Source organism: Ovis canadensis, chromosome 16 (assembly GCF_042477335.2).
Source record: "Ovis canadensis isolate MfBH-ARS-UI-01 breed Bighorn chromosome 16, ARS-UI_OviCan_v2, whole genome shotgun sequence".
NCBI classification, from domain to species: domain Eukaryota; kingdom Metazoa; phylum Chordata; class Mammalia; order Artiodactyla; family Bovidae; genus Ovis; species Ovis canadensis.
This window is the reverse complement of record NC_091260.1, coordinates 23373887-23394823: the sequence shown is the minus strand read 5'-3', so window position 1 is coordinate 23394823 and position 20937 is coordinate 23373887. Positions and strand designations below refer to the sequence as shown.

The 20937-nt window shown below is 41.5% G+C and overlaps 1 protein-coding gene across 5 annotated transcripts in view; it reads right to left on the bottom strand.

Moving 5' to 3' along the window:
- Positions 1 to 20937, bottom strand: part of CCDC125 (coiled-coil domain containing 125) — a 29447-nt gene that overhangs the window by 4957 nt on the left and 3553 nt on the right. For 2 of the 5 annotated variants that reach the window (XM_069556242.1, XM_069556243.1), the window contains exons 2-9: positions 15728 to 16177; positions 12558 to 12616; positions 10571 to 10657; positions 9503 to 9580; positions 8413 to 8498; positions 6178 to 6260; positions 3809 to 3927; positions 1292 to 1399 (exon numbers count right to left, since the gene is read on the bottom strand). In XM_069556242.1, coding sequence (XP_069412343.1) covers positions 1292 to 1399; positions 3809 to 3927; positions 6178 to 6260; positions 8413 to 8498; positions 9503 to 9580; positions 10571 to 10657; positions 12558 to 12616; positions 15728 to 16037 — 930 coding nt within the window. In that variant the 5' untranslated portion in view covers positions 16038 to 16177. Of the gene's footprint in view, positions 1 to 1291; positions 1400 to 3808; positions 3928 to 6177; positions 6261 to 8412; positions 8499 to 9502; positions 9581 to 10570; positions 10658 to 12557; positions 12617 to 15727; positions 18320 to 19078; positions 19199 to 20937 lie in introns of all 5 variants that reach the window. The other 3 variants (XM_069556246.1, XM_069556247.1, XM_069556245.1) reach the window with 2 other exon arrangements.

Sequence of the window (20937 nt, the reverse complement as noted above, 5' to 3'; positions counted from 1 at the left end):
CAGATTAGCAAATGTAGTCTTAGCACTAAGTGGAGTCGAGTGCATATCCGTGATCTATTGCATCTGTTTAATTAGTACTTGCCAACTAGATTACTGGAAGTTTTCCTTACGCCTGTCAGCTCCGTGGTAATCCAGCTCTCAGACTTCATTATCAAGACAGGCCCCATGTGTGCCCTTCCCAACAAGGAAGCGGGGAGGATGCCAAATGCCACATTTCAGGTCTGCCTTGGGCCATTCCAGACAATACCACTAAAATAACTATGAATACCATCTTTCAGATACCTCCCACTGGTCTTTGTAATCTTATGCTTTTCCTAATGAATTGATAATATTTAGCTGCTTGCTTTCACATATATACTGAAGACTAAATTCCATACCTTCAATAAAAATATTCTAAAAACTACGGTCCACACTGTATTTGTTATTAAAGCCTAATCATAATGGCAGCTATCATTTGAGTAAATGCCAGGCATGGCCATATGCTAAACATTATATGTACTATATTTCTTACAACAACCCTCCAAGCTAATTATTACCCTCCATTTAACATACGCATCCAAAGCCACAAAGGTGGAAAGTGATGGAGCTGAGATTCAAACCTAGATCTGGCTGGCACAAAGGTTCCTTCCACTGTACCTTGCAGCTTTTCTGAGAAGCTTCATGTTTATCTGTTAATCAGTGTTGTGCATCCTGATGATTTTAAGCACTTTTCCTCCATGTATAGACAAAAGAAAGAACTTAGGAAATACTAACTAAAACATTGGCAAACAACTTCACGATTACAATATCGTGCCAAGTACTATTTGTATTTTGGAACTGTGTAAACCTGTTTTTTATACATTAATGTTAGTAATATCATTTAAGGACAAGTTACATAGCCAGTGACTACCAATGAAGCTAATTACTGCATATACTTCCATGTATTCAACTTTATACAGTAAGTCCCCTACATACAAATGAGTTCCATTCCAAGATCACATTCCCAAGTGCAACAAAGTTAGCCTAGGTACCCAGATAATACAATCGGCTATATACTGTTGCTTTTACACTTGCTTCCAGATGTCCTGGGCTTGAAATAAAGATCTACTCTATACAGCACTGTACAGTAATGTACACAAAAGCACAACCCCTTGTAGAGGATGTGTGCATGTGACTGTACACCACACGTGAACTCACGTGATTGGACGTGGGAAGGCACACTCGCATCTCTCAAAGTTAGCAACTTGAAGGCTCGCATGTAGGGAACTTACTGTATGAACAGAAACACAATCAAAGCTTTCGCTGTTTTTACCTCCCGTTTGAGCTGCAGGAGCATTTTCCGAGTGGACGCGGCCAGTTTGGCGCAAGCGCAGGGGCTCCCTCTGGGACGGTGACAAAGGCAGGCTCCCAGCACTGCAAGCTTCAGACCCCAAAGAATTATCCATTACCAAGTGTAACACTGCTGAGCCATACACAAACACAGGGCACACACATGGCACACACAAACCCACTGCACATTTCAGACAACCATCTGATTCAAAGAAACTGCAAAGGAAAACAAAAATAGGAAGCTGAGACCATGATTTCAGAACCCAAGTGGAAATTAATTACAAACGAGCAGAGACTGGTATTACAAGGAACAAAAACCTAAAGGAATTCTACATTCTTTTCAGTCTCCAAAACCTTTCACTTGGTATCAGTTTCCTATACCTCTGAGTCCTTGACAGGAACTTGACCTAACGAAGTAAATATAAACATCTATCATATGGATTTCCTGTGGCTGGGCTTGGCCCTGCCACCCAGCATTGATTACTGTCAGGTCCTGCAAGGAAAGATGCATGCCCAGAAATGGTGATTTTTAACATTGATGAGAAATTGGTCATCCTGCCACTCCTCAAAAAGATGCCCTGTGATCATGTAATACATTCTTAAATACTTCCTGGCTCATCCAATGTTCTGGAATTGCATAAGGCCCAGATTCCTCAAAACCTGTCTTTGGATCACAATGAAGAAACTAGTCCATCTGGGTCACTCCTGGTTGACTGTTATAGCCATAAGAAAAGTAAAAACTACTGTACATTTTCTTAAAATTCATTTTGACAACTAACCCCAAGTTGCTTTCACAACATACTCCAATTTAATGGGGGCAGTCTGTGTAAGAGATTGGGCCATATCTTTTAAAGTTTCATGTGAAACTTACTACAAATTATTGTCAAAGCTTCCTGCAGCTGTAAATTTCATATGAATGGACTGGCTTAAAATAGAATCTTATTTTAGAGACTGTTTAGAGAAGAAGATTCCACTGTCTCTCTTAGGGTAAAGGCTATTTCAGAAAATTCCTTCTCGCATGGAAGATAACTGAAGTACATAGCTTTTAGCTGACTTGAGTGTACACAGGGTGGTTATATGGCTGATTGGTATCTTCCCTCTTCAACCTCCAACTGCTGATTATTGTTCCTGCGAAAGTTGCCAGCAACCAGTTTCAGATCCTGCAAGGATCTCTCTGTCTTTACCTCAGTGCTCCTCCGTCAGATGGGTCAGGGCCCTTGTTCCTGCCTGTTACAAGGTTACTTTTCTTTGGAAGGAATGATGCTAAAGCTGAAACTCCAGTACTTTGGCCACCTCATGTGAAGAGTTGACTCATTGGAAAAGACTGATGCTGGGAGGGTTTGGGGGCAGGAGGAGAAGGGGACGACAGAGGATGAGATGGCTGGATGGCATCACTGACTCGATGGACATGAGTCTGAGTGATCTTCGGGAGATGGTGATGGACAGGGAGGCCTGGGGTGCTGCAATTCATGGGGCTGCAAAGAGTTGGGGTTGCAAAGAGTCACGACTGAGTGACTGGACTGAACTGAACTGAACTGATGATAGCCTACTCAGGATTATAATAAAGCACACTTATCCTGAACTCTCTCTCAGTTCAGTTTCTTTTTATGTTTCATTTTTTGCTAATACACTAGTTTTCCACCCAGGCAGTAGAGCATGGTGATCAAAAGCACAGACTCTAAACTCTACCTGGGTATAAATCCCAGTTCCACCACTTACCAGCTCTGTGACTTTGAGCAAATTACTGAACCCTTCTGTACCTCCGTTAACCTCATTTGTAAAATAAGGATTTAACAGTACTCACTTTATTCGGTAGTTGTGAGAATGAAATGTATAAATCTATGCAAAGCACTCAGAACAGTATCTGGTGCTTACTAAGGACTATGTATTTGCTATTATGAGTAGTAGTTACTTTATTTGAAATTCTGTAATAAGTGAATGGCTACTCCCTCTCACAGATGTTTATTTCTCATGAGTCCCCAGGACCCTTTTTATCTTATCAGCCAAACTTCTACCTTGTAAGACATTTCACACCTCAGCAAGCAAATAACAAGGCATCAGCAGATCTTTATTCTGGACCTGGCTCAACCCCAGACTGATTGCGTCACTTCAGGGAGGTAAATGAAACTGAGCCTGAGTTTCCTCCGTAAAATGGGGCTGATAACTGCTTTGCAGCCTTCACAAGACCATTACAAAGATCAGCTTTTAAAATGTGTGGGAAAGCACTCTCCCATGGTAAGCCTCTACCCAGGGGAGATGACTAGCTAGTTTCTCCTGAAACTAGACAAAGGAAATAGAAGGAGCAGGAAGCGGCAAGCTCATCCCCTAATGCCCGAAGGGTACAGTACCTGCAAGGCTGAAGAAGGGACACAGGCCTCTCACCCTCAGTCTTAAGGTGCTAAGCATGTTGTTATTGTAGACATGGAGATGACGGCGATCACAGAAACATAACACAAGTGAAAAATTCCCTCCTGCTAAATTTTCAGAACTGCTTACCTACCTCAAGACCTGAAACCTCTGTAAAGCCACTTCTATCCTGGCAGGTGTCTTCCTGAGCCATCTTCTGCTGCTGTTTGATATCAAGCATGGCAAGTACCTCCAAATACTGTTGATTCAAAACTGGGAAGGGCCATGTAAGAAAGTGTTAGTCATGAGGTCTAACTCCAGCTTCACCTAACCCACTTAAACTAACATCATATACTTATTTCCTTTAAGCAAGGGATATACAGTTACCCACAAAATCTGCCTCCAGCCAGAAAATCTACCTGAAAGAATAGTGGGTATTAGTAGGTATTAATACACATGTGCATGCGTACTTAGTCGTGTCTGACTCTTTGCGACCTCATGGACTGTAGCCCACCAGGCTCCTCTCTCCACAGGATTTCCCAGGCAGGAATGCTGGAGTAGGTTGTGATTTCCTCCTCCAGGGGATGTTCCTGAGCCAGGGACTGAACTCCAGTCTCCTGCATCGGCAGGCACATTCGTTACCACTGAGTCATGTAAATACACATGTTCAGTTCAGTTCAGTCGCTCAGTCGTGTCCGACTCTGCGACCCCATGAACCGCAGCACTCCAGGCCTCCCTGTCCATCACCAACTCCCAGAGTTCACCCAAACCCATGTCTATCAAGTCAGTGATGCCATCCAGCCATCTCATCCTCTGTCGTCCCCTTCTCCTCCTGCCCCCAATCCCTCCCAGCATCAGAGTCTTTTCCAATGAGTCAACTCTTTCACATGAGGTGGCCAAAGTACTGGAGTTTCAGCTTTAGCATCAGTCCTTCCAATGACCACCCAGGACTGATCTCCTTTAGAATGGACTGGTTGGATCTCCTTGCAGTCCAAGGGACTCTCAAGAGTCTTCTCCAACACCACAGTTCAAAAGCGTCAATTCTTCGGCGCTCAGCTTTCTTCACAGTCCAACTCTCACATCCATACATGACTACTGGAAAAACCATAGCTAGATGGTTTGACTAGATGGACGTGTAACACTAGATAAAAATGTTAATTAAAAATAATAATTTTATTTTCGGCCAGGCTGGGTCATTGTTGCTGTGCAGGCTTTCCTCTAGTTGTAGCAAGCGAGGACTGTTCTCTAGTTTTGGTTCACAGGCTTCTCATTGTGGTAGCTTCTCTTGTTCCAGAGCATGGGCTCCAGGGCACACGGGCTTCAGTAGTTGCACCTCCCAGGCTTGAGAGCACAGGCTCAGGAGCTGTGGTGCACCGGCTTAGCTGCTCCAAGGTATGTAGGATCATTCCCAGGCCAGAGACTGAACCCACGTCAGATTCTTTACCACTGAGCCACCAGGGAAGGCCAAAATGTTATTTTTAATGTGGAAGGATCTTAACTGCAACTGAAGTCTGGTCGTCATTTGCCCAAAAGAAATTTGTAGGATTTTCAAAAAGAGACATACGGTATCTACACTATGAGATAATCAGACAATGAGATCACATATACTACATTAATGTACTGTTTGTATTGAATTAATGTACTGTACCAGCTCTCTAAACTCTATCAGACTTTTGTTTTAGTTAAGAGTTTTCATAAGAGGCTCTCAACCCAAATACTTAGAATAAGAGGGGTCCTGCTATTTAACTGTGGATCAGAAAACAGTAACTTTTCCTCTCTTCTTGCAGGGTAGAAGGGTGGGTAGGAAGCGCAGGGCTAGTGGTTAGCAGTTTCTGTCCTGGCACAAACCCAACAAGAAGGGAATCACTGTCTGCTCAGGTCACTGGTGTGGAGAAGCATGTCTGTGCCTGCGGTTCTCACCCGGGGCATCGCCACAGTTCACTTACTACTCTATGCAAAGGGCTGCCCTCGGGCCAGGGGCCCAACTGAGCACTCATCTTATCCCTTTCAAGCCACCACTTTAACAAAGTTTCTGCTGGGAATTCCCTGGCGGTCAAGTGGTTAGGACTCCTGGCTCTCAGTGCCAAGAACTCAGGTTTGATCCCTGGTCAGGGAACTAAGACCCCACATGCCGCGGGACAGCTAAGCCCATGCGCCACAACTGCCGAACCCTTGTGCCTAGGGCCTGTGCTCCCTAGGGCCTGTGCTCCCTAGGGCCCGTGCTCCCTAGGGCCCGTGCTCCGCAAGAGGGGAAGCCACTGCAATGACGAGCCTCACACCGCAACAGAGTAGCCCCTGCTCAAGGCAGCTAGAGAAAGCCCTAGTGAAGCAAACAAAGACCCCCTGCAGCCAAAAATAAATTTTTAAAAAAAGAAAAAAACTGCATTTCTTCTTTTATTCTTAAAATATATTACTTCAAAATATTAGCACCTTGTCTTTTCATATGTGTATTCTTAACATAGGACAAAACTAATCTTTTAACATAATATTTTTAAAAAATTATCAAAGTACCATTCTACTTACTTGCATTTTCAGACTTGAGCATTTTAATTTCTTCTGTTTTTAGTTTCAAAGTTTCTTTGAGGACTGCATTTTCACAGTTTAACCTGGAAAAGAGTACCCTCCAAATTTATTAAAACATTAACATTTTGTAGTTGAATATTTAATCCCATAGTTAGAACATTAAAACCCAAATATAATTTTTCTTACTTCAAAATTGTCTAGAATTTATATGTGTAACAAAAATTTAAAAGAATGTGGTAAGATTCTGTACTTACTCTTAACACTTCTGTATATTTACCTGAGAAAATCAGAACCAGAAATAACTGTAAGGCATCTATCTTGAACACTCATATCTCTTTACTATCTCTTTACTAAAGTTTCAATCAACTTAATAACCATTTGAACACCAACTACATGCTTAGGACACCTTCCAAAATTTACATAAAAAGCTACATAAGTAGCTTGGGGACTTATTTATAACTGAAAATTTGTACTTCCTATGTGGGGACTATAGCCAACAATTACTGTACAGTATTTGAAAGTTACTAAGAAAGTAGATCTTAAAAGTTCTCAACGTAAGAAAAAAATGTAATGATGTATGACAATGAATATTAACTAGATTTATTGTAATGGCCATTTTACAACAGATACAAATACTGAATCATTATATTGTACACCTGAAATTAATACAATGCTATTTATATGTCAGTAATACCTTAATTTAAGAAAAAGAGACATAGGGAGCTTTATCTATTGAATGAAAGTTGGAATTACTTACAGGAGTTCTTAAATTGCCCAACACCAGAGGTTTAAAAAAAATCGCTTTTATAATTAAAAACAGTAGCCAGATCACCTGGTCTAATTTGTAACTTTAAATAAAATACCTATCAAGACATGTTGTGATATTCCTAGGGAATATTACATCCTGTGCTTGGGATATAATATCATTTATCCTAAATGCTATAGGCCATAGGCCTCATATCATTAGAACAGTGATCATGAAGTTCAAGTTTCTCAATTAAAAAGTGAAATGTGATTCACATCACAAGAAAAAAATTCTGTAACCATGTACGGTGACAGATATTGACTAGACTTACTGTGGTGAACATTTTGCTATATGAACAGGTGCTGAGTGCATTGTGTTGTGCACCTGAACTAATGTAATATGTTGGTTACATCTAAAAAAATGTAAATCTAAGGCATCCCCTTTCCATGAATTACCTAACAAATTAATAGTATGTGAAATCACTTTTTCAAGCAATGTCTACAGCCCTTGAACAAAGCAGAAAAATATTACCTCTATTTATATTTATGTATTTAACTACAAAGAGAGAGAAAGAAAGGTAAAAAGAATGATAAAGTAAATGTGGTAAAGAGTTAAAATTTGGAGAATCTTGGTGAAAGACATATAGGAATTATTTGTACTATTCTTACAACTTTTCTGTAAGTCTTCAATTATCTCAAAGTAAGAAGTAATAAGTTAAAAAATTAGGTACTAAAGCCATCTATAACCCCAGGTATCAATTTCTCAATGACTGACCTTGTAAATATGCTATAAAGTTATTAAATAAATTCACACTGATAAAAAAGTTGTTCAGAAGATGTAAAAATCAGTGCCAATGCTAAAATAACTTCAGAAACAATTATTAAACAGTATTTTAATACACAATTTATACTGTATTTTTTTAAAAGAAAATACTAACAGTAAAATATGGAACTGGTAAACAGATAAGCAACATGAATTTCAGTTTTTATTTTTGGCCACACCACACAGCTTGCAGGATCTTAATCCCCTGAGCAGGGATTGAACCTGAGGCCCCAGCAATGAAAACTCTGGGTCCTAACCACCAGACTGCCAAGGCTGCTGCTGCTGTGTCACTTCAGTCGTGTCCGACTCTGTGCGACCCCAGAGATGGCAGCCCACTAGGCTCCCCCGTCCCTGGGATTCTCCAGGCAAGAACATTGGAGTTGGCTGCCATTTCCTTCTCCAATGCCTGAAAGTGAAAGTGAAGTCGCTCAGTCGTGTCCGACCCTCAGCGACCCCATGGACTGCAGCCTTCCAGACTCCTCTGTCCATGGGATTTTCCAGGCAAGAGTACTGGAGTGTGGTGCCATTGCCTTCTCCGAGACTGCCAAGGAATTCCCTGAATTTTATGTTTACAGTTAGGTCAAAGAAGAAGAAAGCCTAAGCTACACTTAAATTATGCACAGTTTAAAATTTTCCAAAGAAAAAATATGGAATAATAATATACAAACCTGTCATATTTTTGGATCCAAGATTCCTCTATATTTTTAAATCTATTCTGATCAAATTCTATTTCCCACTGCAAAGCATTTATTTCCTATAGAAAAAAAAATAGCACTGTCAAGGAAAATTACTACAATTAAATCATTTTATGACTTAACAAATAACAGAAATAAATCATTTAGTCATTTCACAGAGCTAGGCTAAAGAGAAAACACTAATTATTGCTCAAAAAGAGTCTGTGACATTTGTAAACACATATAACATGCCTCTTTAGCACTCAAAAAGCTTTACTGAAGGTTACTTATTAGAAAAATTTCAAATTGTCTAGCTTCAAATTTTGCTGGCTTGAGCCTAGATTTTTCATCACCTCCAATCCATGCAGACCCCAAAATACACTCTTAGAAGTCTGAGCCAAGGACACTCCCATCAAGGGAGAGTGAAACAGACACAGGAATGTGACCACTTAGAGTGATTCCTAACCACTTTAAAAGAAAATCCCTTTTCATGATGGTTTATCACAGAACATTGAGTTCCCTGTGCTATACAGTAGGACCTTGCTGTTTATCCATTCTGTGTATAACAGTTTACATCTGCTAGGCCCAAACTCCCAGTCTGTCCTTCTCAAACTCTTCAGCCCTTGGCAACCACAAGCCTGTTCTCCATGTCTGCGAGTCTGTTTCTGTTTTGAAGATAGGTTCATTCGTGTCATATTTTAGATTCCACATATAAGTCATATCACAGGGTATTTGTCTTCCTCCTTCTGACTTACCTCACTTAGTATGATAATCTCTAGCTGCTTCCATGCTGCTGCCTAATTACCTTTTTAGTGAAGATGAGATAGAGGCAAGCACTGCAGGGCAGGTAGAGGAAGAAAAATAGAAAAAGAAGAGAAACAGCAGTGTCAGTTTGGCAGGGTTAGCCCATGTGACAATCTGCTTTGGATTATAAAATCCAAAAGGGAAGGGACTGTATGAAGCTGAAGCACATCCGGTAGGAGGTATGCGCAAGTGGCGTAGCCATTGGTATGGTGATTTTTAAGGAAATTCTATTGGAAAGACTATTGAACTGAACAAGTCCATGCTACAAGTGGTCAAATACCTTCTCCAAGGATCTCTTTTGTTCCATAGTTTTTTGAAGCACTGCCTGGGTATGACTTGTGGCTTTGCCAAATATGGCCTAAGAAAAATAAAGACATATCAGTATAAATTGAATATCTGATCACCCTTATATACAAGGTGAAGTTCACATCTTTATTCTTCACATTTTTAAGACAGCAGAAAACTGCCTTGAGATGAGAATTCCCACAGAGACCACCTTTTGTATAGAGTCTGATAGTTCAAAATCAGAAGATCTTGGTTTGTTTCTTTCCCAATGACTGTGAGAATGAACGAATGAATGGATTTCCCACACAAAAACGAATCCATGAACATTCACAGCAGTATGATTTATAGCAGCCAAAATGTATTAATATAAACCACATAAATGCCTATCAGCTGGTGAATGGATAAGCAAAATGTGGTATATCTATACAATGGAATATCATTTGGTAATAAAAAAGGAAGCAAGCACTGGCACATACTACAACATGCATGAACCTTAAAAATATGCTAACTAAAAGAATCCAGAGGCACAAGAATCTAGACACATGCTGTATGATTCTGTTTATGAAACAGAAAAGGCGAAGCTGTAAAACAGACATCAGATGGTGCTTGCTGGGGGATGGAATAGGAGTAACTGCTAATGGCTAAGAGGTTCCTTTTGGCAGGGGATGGAAATAGTATAAATCAGGTTGTGATGATGGTTACACAAGTCTATATTTAGTAAAAATAAATTGCATGCTTAAAACAAGTGACATTTATGACATATAAGTTTTATCTTAATAAAGCTGTTTTTAAAATCTGTAGCTAAAACCAAAAACTGTATTAAGCATTGATGCTTTTATTTTAAAAGCTAAAGCCAGGGAGTTCCTTGGTGAGGTACTGGTTAGGATTCAGCACTTCCACGGCCATGGCCCAGGGTTCAGTCCCTGCTTGGGGAACTGAGATCCTGCAAGCTGTGCAACACAGCCGAAGATATAAAAATAAAGATAATGAAAAACAAAAGCTAAAATCATACTACTTATCACTGGAATGTGTACCTGATGAAAGTTTGAAAACAACTTCTTACCATGCTTTGAAGAATTTTCAATGCTTCCTCTTTACCTTCAAGTTGTCTTTGAGATGCCTCAAGTTCAGTTTTCAAAATTTCTACCTCCTGAGGAGAAAAATATAATCAGTCTTCCTATCTGTAATATATGCAACCCCTAATGATCAACTTAGCATACATTTAAGCTCAACATTCACTTTGAGTCAAAGCACTCTGACCTTACAAAATGACGTTGGAAATTCCTCCAGGCTATATAAGTGGACCAGAGAGGCTAAAACTGAGATCATTACTATCAGGTATCAGTTATGTCTAAAAGCCCAAATCTTTTGCTTTTACCTACCTAGGCCACACAGTTTGTGGGTGTGTGTGTGTGTTTGCTTCTGCTTTTTGGCCACACATGAGGCTTGTGGGATATTGTGTGTGTGTGTGTGTGTGTGTGTGTATTTGCTTCTGCTTTTTGGCCACATGTGAGGCTTGTGGGATTGTAGTTAGTTCCCCAACCAGGGACTGAACCTGAGCTGCTGGCAGTGAGAGTGCAGAGTCCTAACCACTGAACAACCAGGGAATTCCCTAGGCTCCACAGTTAATAATTTGGAGAAAAATCTTTAGACCATGTAAATTAAGCCCATGCTCATCCATATAGCTCCATGAGCTATTAATATTATGGCTTAAACTGTGCCCTCTATCCCAAAAGACATGTTCAAGCTTTAACCCCTGGTACCATAAATTCGACCTTATTTGGAAACAAGGTCTTTGCAGATGTAATTAAAGTCATACTGGGTTAGGGCAGGCCTCAATTCAATGACCGGTGTGATGCAGCTACAAGCCAAAGACTGTCGGTGGCAACCACCAGAAGTAGGAAGGTTGTAAAGATCCCTCTAGACCCTTCAGAGGGTACATGGTCCAGCCACACCTTGATTTCAGGCCTCTGAAATTAAAACATGCTTACTCCTTGGAAGGAAAGTTATGACCAACCTAGACAGCATATTAAAAAGCAGAGACATTACTTTGTCAACAAACGTCCGTCTAGTCAAGGCTATGGTTTTTCCAGTGGTCATATATGAATGTGAGAGTTGGACTATAAAAAAAGCTGAGTGCTGAAGAATTGATGCTTTTGAACTGTGGTGTTGGAGAAGACTCTTGAGAGTCCCTTGGACTGCAAGGAGATCCAACCAGTCCATCCTAAAGGAAAGCAGTCCTGGTTGTTCATTGGAAGGACTGATGTTGAAACTGAAACTCCAATACTTTGGCCACCTGATGCAAAGAGCTGACTCATGCGAAAAGACCCTGATGCTGGAAAAGATTGAAGGTGGGAGGAGAAGGGGACGACAGAAGATGAGATGGCTGGATGGCATCACTGACTCAATGGACATGGGTTTGGGTAAACTCCAGGAGCTGGTGATGGACAGGGAGGCGTGGCGTGCTGCAGTCCATGGGGTCGCAAAGAGTCGGACGCAACTGAGTAACTGAACTGAACTGAGCCTCCATAACTGAAAGAGCATCAATCTGCTCTTTTAAGCCACCAGTATGTCAGAGCAGCTCTAGGAAACCAGTAGAGCAGCTTTCACCAGAAGAGTTCTCAAATCACATGAAGACAGCTTTCCTGTGCCTGAGAGGACAGCCACCTGCATTGGAACTCCTACTCCCAAGCAAGATGGATGACCTCCGCAGACCACCTGGGTGCTTTCTGGGCCTCTGACTTGAAAGAGGTTAAATTAAGTCAGGTTATTTCAAGCCACACATTCTGGGAAGACAGATGAAAGGGAGTGACTACTATTTTCTCTAGGAGATTGGAGAAGTAAGATGGAAAGGAGGACAGGAGGGCATGTTTACATAAATAGCCTTTTTGAGAGATAAGGAGGCCAGTTGGAAGTTAGGAGCTTGCCACCATGGCTCGAGAATGTCTGGAAAGCCAACAATTGCATTCCATGCCATGTTAGTATCACTTAAACAAAATGTCAGTGGTCTTCATTCACATGAGAATTTGTATATCAGCCTGAGTACCTACCTCTAAAGTTTCATGAAGACGTTGCCTTAATTCCACATTTGACAACTCTGAATTAGAATCTATTAGAGGGAGAAAAAACTAAATATTTATTAAATATTTTCTTAAATTAGTTAAATATAGGACATTTGTTTACAAGATATCAAATACAGGCTTTCCCTAAACTGAAAAGAGAAAATAATTGTAATAAAACAATGATGATAAAAACAGGTAGCTTAAAACATTCCACAAATGAAAAGACACATACTTTTGAATCAAAAGATTCTTTTAAAAAAAGGACTCTTAAATAAAACTGTTGTTAATGAATTAGCTAACTACTATAACCAAATATAGTATCAAAAAACACATGAATGTTCATGAGTGAAATAAATGAATTTTGGTGTTTGGCTTAAGCCTATTCAATATCATGATATAAATGTCTAAGAAATAACCTGAATTTAGTTTCTTTACAAGGGGAATGACGAGAATGCTCTAGTAACTTCAATTATTCTCTCCTTAATGTGATTAATTGAGACATTAAACTGAGTTTCCCAGGAACTTCATTTTCATTGCAGTTTCACTGGCAACAGAAAAACACTGAACTGGTAAATTAGAGCAAGAGGACAGGAAGTAAAAAGAAGCAAAACAATGAGAATATTTGGAAATACATTAAAATTTCTCAAAATTTTTTTTGCTATTTTGAACTTTCATGAACATGACAGTATCCAAGGCAAAACCTAAGTCATGTTTTCACTCTGATAATTCAGGGTTCCAAGGAGGGACCAAAGTGACTCTGGGGTGACAGTGACAAGTTCTATTCTATTAGTACTTGTGATAGGCAGAATAATGGCCCCCAACAATGTCTACATCTTAATCCCAGAACCTGTGAATACCCAGCAAAAGGGACTTTTGCAGGTGTGATTAAGAACTTGGAGACAGATTATTCTGGATTATCCAGCTGGGCCAGATGTAATCACAAGGCTCCTTACAAATAAAAAGAGGCAGGGGAGTCAGAATTAGAGTGATGATGCAGCGAGAGAAAGACTCAACCAGCAACTGCAGGCTTCAAAGATAGAGGAAGGGGACCATGGACCAGGGGACTCAGCCTCTATAAGGTGGAAGAGGCAAGGGACAGGATTCTCCCCTGGAGCTTCCAGAAAGAAGGCAGTCACGCTAACACTATGATGTTAGCCCAGTGGAACCTACTTTGGGCTTCTGACCTACAGAACTGTAAGAGAATAAAATTTGTGTTGTTTTAAACCATTACATTTCTGATAATTTGGAAACTGCCTATTAGCAAGAGGAAATGAATACCATATTCTTACCTAGAATCAAGTCAACTCTGATGAAAAGACAAAAGTCCATAAACTCCCAAAATAGGAGTTCATACCGTTACTATTTTCCTGGGTTGGGAAGATCCCCTGAAGAAGGAAATCGCAATCCACTCCAGTACTCTTGCTGGGAAAGTCCCATGGACAGAGAAGCCTGGGAAGCTACAGTCCATGGGGTCGCAAAGAGTTGGACACGACTGAGGGACTTCACTTTCACCATTACTATTATTTCTTATTTATATCCCAGTAGTTTCCTAAAGTTTCTAATGCTCAGTTTTCAACATCTTTCTTGCAAAACAGTATCCATCCTCTATGCATGATAAAGACTTTGAAGAAAAATATATAAATAATCTCATCTTAATTTCAAGAAGGATTCTGAAGGATAGAGATCAATCCCTAGCTGCAACATGTTATTTGTACATCTGAAACCATGTTTCTTAAGTTATTTTCATGCTGTTCCACTTTGGAGGGGAAGTTTTACAACGGTGGATTACAAAAGATTCAGCCACACCAGAGCTGTGCCACAGTGCAGGCAGGGGCCTGTCCACCAGTTCCCAGCCACTTCAGGGATGTTAACGTCCTATCACAAGACGATTCTGAGTGTTATTCTCTCCTTAGTGTAAAAGCAGAATTTATGTTTAGTTATGACAAATTAAGATTAATTTTGAGAATTTTATGATATCCCTAAAATAATCTGAAGCCTGTGTCCTGCCTTGTAACACTCTTTCCCCAGATGAGCTCCGGGCTTGCAGTGCTCAAATGTCACCTCCTCAGGGAGGCCCTCCTGGATCTCTGCCTGAAACAGCAGTGCCTCTGCCCTCCAATCACTTACTGTCTTTTCATTTACTACTGCCTAAGGCTATGGTTTTTCCAGTAGTCATGTATGGATGTGAGAGTTGGACTGTGAAGAAGGCTGAGCGCCAAAGAATTGATGCTTTTGAACTGTGGTGTTGGAGAAGACTCTTCAGAGTCCCTTGGACTCAAAGGAGATCCAACCAGTCCATTCTGAAGGAGATCAGCCATGGGATTTCTTTGGAAGGAATGATGCTAAAGCTGAAACTCCAGTTTTTTGGCCACCTCATGAGAAGAGTTGACTCACTGGAAAAGACTGAGGCTGGGAGGGTTTGGGGGCAGGAGGAGAAGGGGATGAGAGAAGATGAGATGGCTGGATGGCATCACTGACTTGATGGATGTGAGTCTGAGTGAACTCCGGGAGTTGGTGATGGACAGGGAGGCCTGGCGTGCTGCGATTCATGGGGTGGCAAAGAGTCGGACACGACTGAGCGACTGAACTGAACTGAATGTTATATAGTTAATCTGCAGGTTTATTTTCTGTGTCCTCTACCATGAATGTGACCTCCATGACCTTAAAGCCTTTGACTATCTTGTTCACTGATGTTATTCCCAGAACCTGGTACTGTTGTGGGCACCTAACAGGTACCCAGCAAACGTTTATCAAATAAGACCAAAAAAATTTAAAAATGAAATATACCACTACTTTGCAAGAAAAGTAAGGTAAGTAATCACTTATCAATATTACTAACATATATGTCAGCTAGCCAGTTCAGTCGCTCAGTCGTGGCCGACTCTTTGTGGCCCCATGGACTGCAGCAAGCCAGGCTTCCCTGTCTGTCCCCAACTCCTGGAGCTTGTATGTAATGACACAGAATAACTACTTCGCAATTTGTATCACACTTGGAAACAGAAAGATCAATTACTTTTATACCATCACCAATCAATCTCTAGAGGTGAATAAAGATAAATTTCTAAAACCCATGATGGTGACCCATCTTCACGCACTGGAAGGCTGACAGCCTTGATCGCACTCGTAAGGGAGAAAAGGAGGACAGTAGGCATTCTTACCGGAGCTACTTTGTCGCTTGTGACAGGGAATTCGGGGCCCTTCCAGGTGTGTATCTTGAAAGCTCTTCTGTCTGGAATACTGAAAAACGGCTCCGTTTCTTTCGTCCCCGTTTCTTGAAAAAAGGGGAGGACTAGAATTCTTTCCATCTGATCTTTTTCTAGATTTAAAAATATGTGAAACTTGCACTTCACAAATGCCGCCAGGCCTTCTTCCAAGGCCATACCCTAGGTCGCCTTCTGCCGTGTCATCGTCCTCTGTTTCCCAGGCCTGCCCCTCCGCCCCACTCAGCAGCCTCGTCACCCTGCTCATCAGTCACGGGCCTTCTTTACAATGGGCTGCCCTGCTGGCTCAGCAGTAAAGAATAATCCGCCTGCCAGTGCAGGAAACTGTCCCTGCGGGTTCTGTCCCTGGGTCGGGAAGGTCCCCTGAAGCCTTCCTTACCTAGTTACCTGTAGTTAAGAAAAAACAGCAGTTAAAATCCAATCAGTATAATCAGCGTTGGGTTTGCCAGGGAAGAAAAGGTCCTTTCTGCATCATGCTGGCACAGCCAGCGACGCACACAGATGCCCCTGGCAACCCAACTGAAGCTATTTAACACTTCAGGACTTTTTAAATAAGAAAAAGAAAAATCTGACTCTGTATTTCTGAGGACACGGACAGACTTTTACTGAATTCAATAATAACTGATCAGGATGAAGAGATCAGGCTTTCCCAAGGAAACAACAGTCTTGACAAATGAGCTTCCAAAGGAAAGCATTCAGCTTTCACAAGCCTAAGAGCTGTACAAAATTCAGCAGTCTTGGGAGTTCCCTGGTGGTCCAGTAGTTAAGACCCTGGTCAGGGAATAAGATCCAACAAGCTGCAAGGTGGAGCCTATATATATATATATTCCAAAAAGTCTCTGAAAAATCAGTTTCCAATAACTAAGACCATCGTACCCCTGTCCTTTATGGTCCTTCATCTGCCTGAGATACTTAGGCCTCTTACACTCTCTCCTTCAGCTCTCCTTGGTTCATTGTCTATTTCTGTGCAGACACAATTAGGAGAGGTTTTGCTGGGTCCGTCACAGGTTGGAGGGAAGAAGGTTCCCTCTCCTGCCCCTACATCATCCCTCCCTCTCTTTTTTCTCAAACCAGGCCACATCTGTGATCAAAACCCTCCACTGTTTCTCAGCACAGAGTAAATGTCAAAGCCTTCCAATGGTGAGGGGCCCCAGGTTCATCTCTGCCTGGCATCCTCACCCTGGGCCAGCTGCCCTGACCTCCCTGGTGGTGTTGACCCAGCCAGGCATTCCTGCCCCCGAGCTTCAAGTTCCGCATGCCCTGAACACTCTCTCCCCAGGGGATGCGCAGCTGGTCCCTCGCCTCTTTGGATCTTACCTACAGTGTCTCCTTCTCAGTGCTGCCTTTCCTGGTACCCCACCTAAATTTGCCAACTCCTCCTCCCTCTCCTTCTTCTCTGCTTGATTTTTCTCTTTGGCATTTATGACCTTCTAGCAGGCCCTTCCATATATTACTCATTTTTCAAAGCACACCACCAAAAGGGGGAAGACAGTACAAAAGGCAGCCTCGGGAAGACTATGGTTTTTCCAGGAGCAATGTCTGGATGTAAGAGTTGGACCATAAAGAAGGCTGAGCTCCAAAAATTGATGTTTCTGAACTGTGGTGTTAGAGAAGATTCTTGAGAAGCCCGAGGACAGCAAGGACATCAAACCAGTCAATCTGAAAGGAAATCAACCCTGAATATTGGAAGGACTGATGCTGAAGCTGAAGCTCCAGTACTTTGGCCACTTGATGCAAGGAGCCAACTCATTGGAAAAGACACTAATGCTGGGAAAGACTGAAGGCAGGAGAAGAAGGGGGTGACAGAGGATGAGATGTTTGGATGGCATCATTGACTCAACGGACATGGGTTTGAGCAAACTCCGGGAGACAGTGAAGGATAGGGAAGCCTGTGTGCTGCAGTCCATGGGGTCACAAAGAGTCGGACACGACTTAGCAACTGAACAACAAAGGGAAGCAGAAGGTGGCTCTAGCTTGCCTACGATGCTTCTTAAAAAGCAGGGTGTCCTGAACATTTCCTCTGCCAGAGCCCAAACCTGCTCCTGAGGGCACCAAGTGGAATGCAAGCTCCACAGGGTAGAGACTTTTGTCCGAATCACACTGCAAGCCCAATGCCTAAACAGTTATCAGAGACATGATCTGTGCTCAACACATACTTTTAAATAAATGGATAAAGGAAGGAAGGAATAGACAAACACACTGAGGGGCTTCCCTGGAGATGCAGTGGTTAAGACTCCATGCTTCCACTGCAGGGGCATGGGTTTGATCCTGGTCAGTGAACTAAGATCCTGTGTGCCAAACGGCGCAATCAAAATACATAAACAGATATACATAGAGTAGTGTTAGTCACTCAGTCAGGTCAGACTTTTTGTGACCCCACGGACTGTAGCCTGCCAGGCTCCTCTGTCCATGGAGTTCTCCAGGGAAGAATACTGGAGCGGGTTGCCATTCCCTTCTCCAGGGGATCTTCCTGATCTGGGGGTCGAACCCGGGTCTCCATCATTGTAGGCAGATTCTTTACCATTGGAGCTACAGATATATAAATAAAAGACAGATAAATAGATAAATAAACAGATAAATTAAAAAACTGAAATACTTGCCTGGGGTAAAAAAAACTGAACAGTCACCTTGGTAAGGCTCCCCACTGGATAACCTGGGACTAACTGCAGATGAAAATGCCATACAGAGAAATGCCCATCACTGAGCCCTCCCATAAGGAGCCCACTGTGGTCACCTGCCTGGTGACAATGGCCTAGCTGTTGGCTGAAGAGCACCAGGAATGCCCAGCTTTGTCCCTCCAGTACCAGGGCAGTTAAGAGGGCCTTTCACCACCAGGCATTTCAAAACAGCTGCTGCGCTGAAGTTGTTTAGAAACATTTCATCCTTTGCTCAAGACTCATGTTTTTTAAAAAAGGAAAATAAACAGATCTGATATCCTTTCTAAAGATCCTGCTGTTTAAGTAGCTGCTTACCAGGACATTCAAAATGGTTAAATCTCAGTCTTGTGTTTTTGCTGAAGTCGCTCTCTTAGTTTGCTGCTATTAAAAGCCCACATAGTTGCCAAATAAATCTATCATGTTTGAAGGGGATCCTGGTGCCCTTAGGACCGAGATACCATATATTTTCAGTGTTTAATAACAAAGGCCCTTAAAAAATTTTTAAACAAAACAAAAAAAGGCCCTTAGAAAACTGGAAAAGATACATCATAAAAGAAGGTACATGGATGGAAAGAGACTCAGCATCATTCATCAAGAAAGATTTAAACCACAGCGAGATTCCACCACCTACCACTGACAATTCCAGGCGCTGCCGAGGATATGGACCCCACACACACAGCAGGCGGGAGTGTAAGACAGTGTAACCGCTGTGAAAGAGTCTGAAGGCTTCTTTCAAACAAGCGACCCATCGCTGCATTTACCCAAGAGAATGAAAACACTGTTCATACAAAGATGTGTGCATAAATGTTCAGTTCTTCAGCTAATACTCAAATTAGCCAAAAAGAACACTGAAAACAACCCAAATGATCATCAACAGGAAAATGAACATATTGTGGTAGTCCACCTAAAGAATATACTCAGTAATAAATAACACACTTCAGATGCATGTGATAATATGACTCTTACATTATGCTAACAGAAGAACCACATACTGTATAAAATCTGGACCAACAACATAGATCAATGGTTTCCTGGGGTGGGAAGGATGAGGGAACTTTTCTGGAGTGATGAAAAAGTCTCATGTCTTGGCTGAATGATGGTTTGTCAAATTCATTAAACCATACATTTAAAATGGTACCTTTTATTATATGTAAATTATACCTCAATAATAAGCTGTTAAAAAAAATTTTTTTTAAGTAAGGGATCTTTTAACTGGACTAGGGGAAAAGATGAGAAGTGCATTAAGTGGTTTTGTAGTCCTTGGTAAGAAAATCATTAAACTGGAGGTATTACGTTGGTAACAACTTTTAAACCATGATCTAATAATTGCCAGCACTTGTTGCTTACTAGACACTATTCTAAGTACTCTACTTAGATTATCCTATTTAATCTCCAAAAACACTTTAAAAGACAATACTACTATTGTTTAAGTCTACCTAGAGAAGTTAATGGCAACCCACTCCAGTACTCTTGCCTGGCAAATCCCATGGGCGGAGGAGCCTGGTGGGCTGCAGTCCATGTGGTCGCTAGGAGTCGGACACGACTGAACGACTTCACTTTCACTTTTCACTTTCATGCATTGGAGAAGGAAATGGCAACCCACTCCAGTGTTCTTGCCTGGAGAATCCCAGGGATGGAGGAGCCTGGTGGGCTGCTGTCTCTGGGGTCGCACAGAGTCGGACACAACTGAAACGACTTAGCAGCAGCAGCAGCAGCAGAACCATTACACTGAAGTACAGAGAGGTTAAATAACATAGCTAGAGGACAGCCAGATTCTGAATCTAGACTCCTCATGTCAGAGATTCTGCTAGACTCTTAGCCATTGCTTTCTATCCTTCAGAGAATTTTAATGAGATTAATGTCAGAGTAAACCAAGTTTCTATTAGTTATGACATCAAATAAAACTGAGAGTGAAAGTCTAGGATAGTTAGTTTGGCCAACACAGTATATTGGACCCATTTTTCCCCCAAATTTTTTATGAAATCCTCTGGGTTCCTTTATATGTTTATTTCCTAAATAAGTCTGTCTATTTTTATTTGTCAAGGTTGATAGCAGATTACTTATTGAATCAGAGATTAATCCCTAAAAGGCTGCACTAGAGCAGATTTCTGCTTATAAATTCAACCTCCTGCCTCTGTTAAGAAGGGTGTGGTCAGGGTCTGGCAGCCAGCAGTGAAGAAAATGGAATTGGTCAAGACAAAGGAAAAAAGCAGTAAGAGGAAAGAGTAAGCAATCACAAGATCAGCTAAGAATATTTTTCAAAGTGCCACATATATTCAGGTATCATAGGTATACCTTGCCACTGTACAGAGTTGAATATGAGATTTCACATGGTCTAATGCTCTAGTGTTTTTTAAAATGTAACTTTGGGACACTTTTATATACTAAGTCTAGAGCGACTTTTTCATCACTCCAGAAAAGTTCCCTCCTGCTCTTTGAAGCGGAGAAAGCAATGGCAAGCCACACCAGTACTCTTGCCTAGAAAATCTC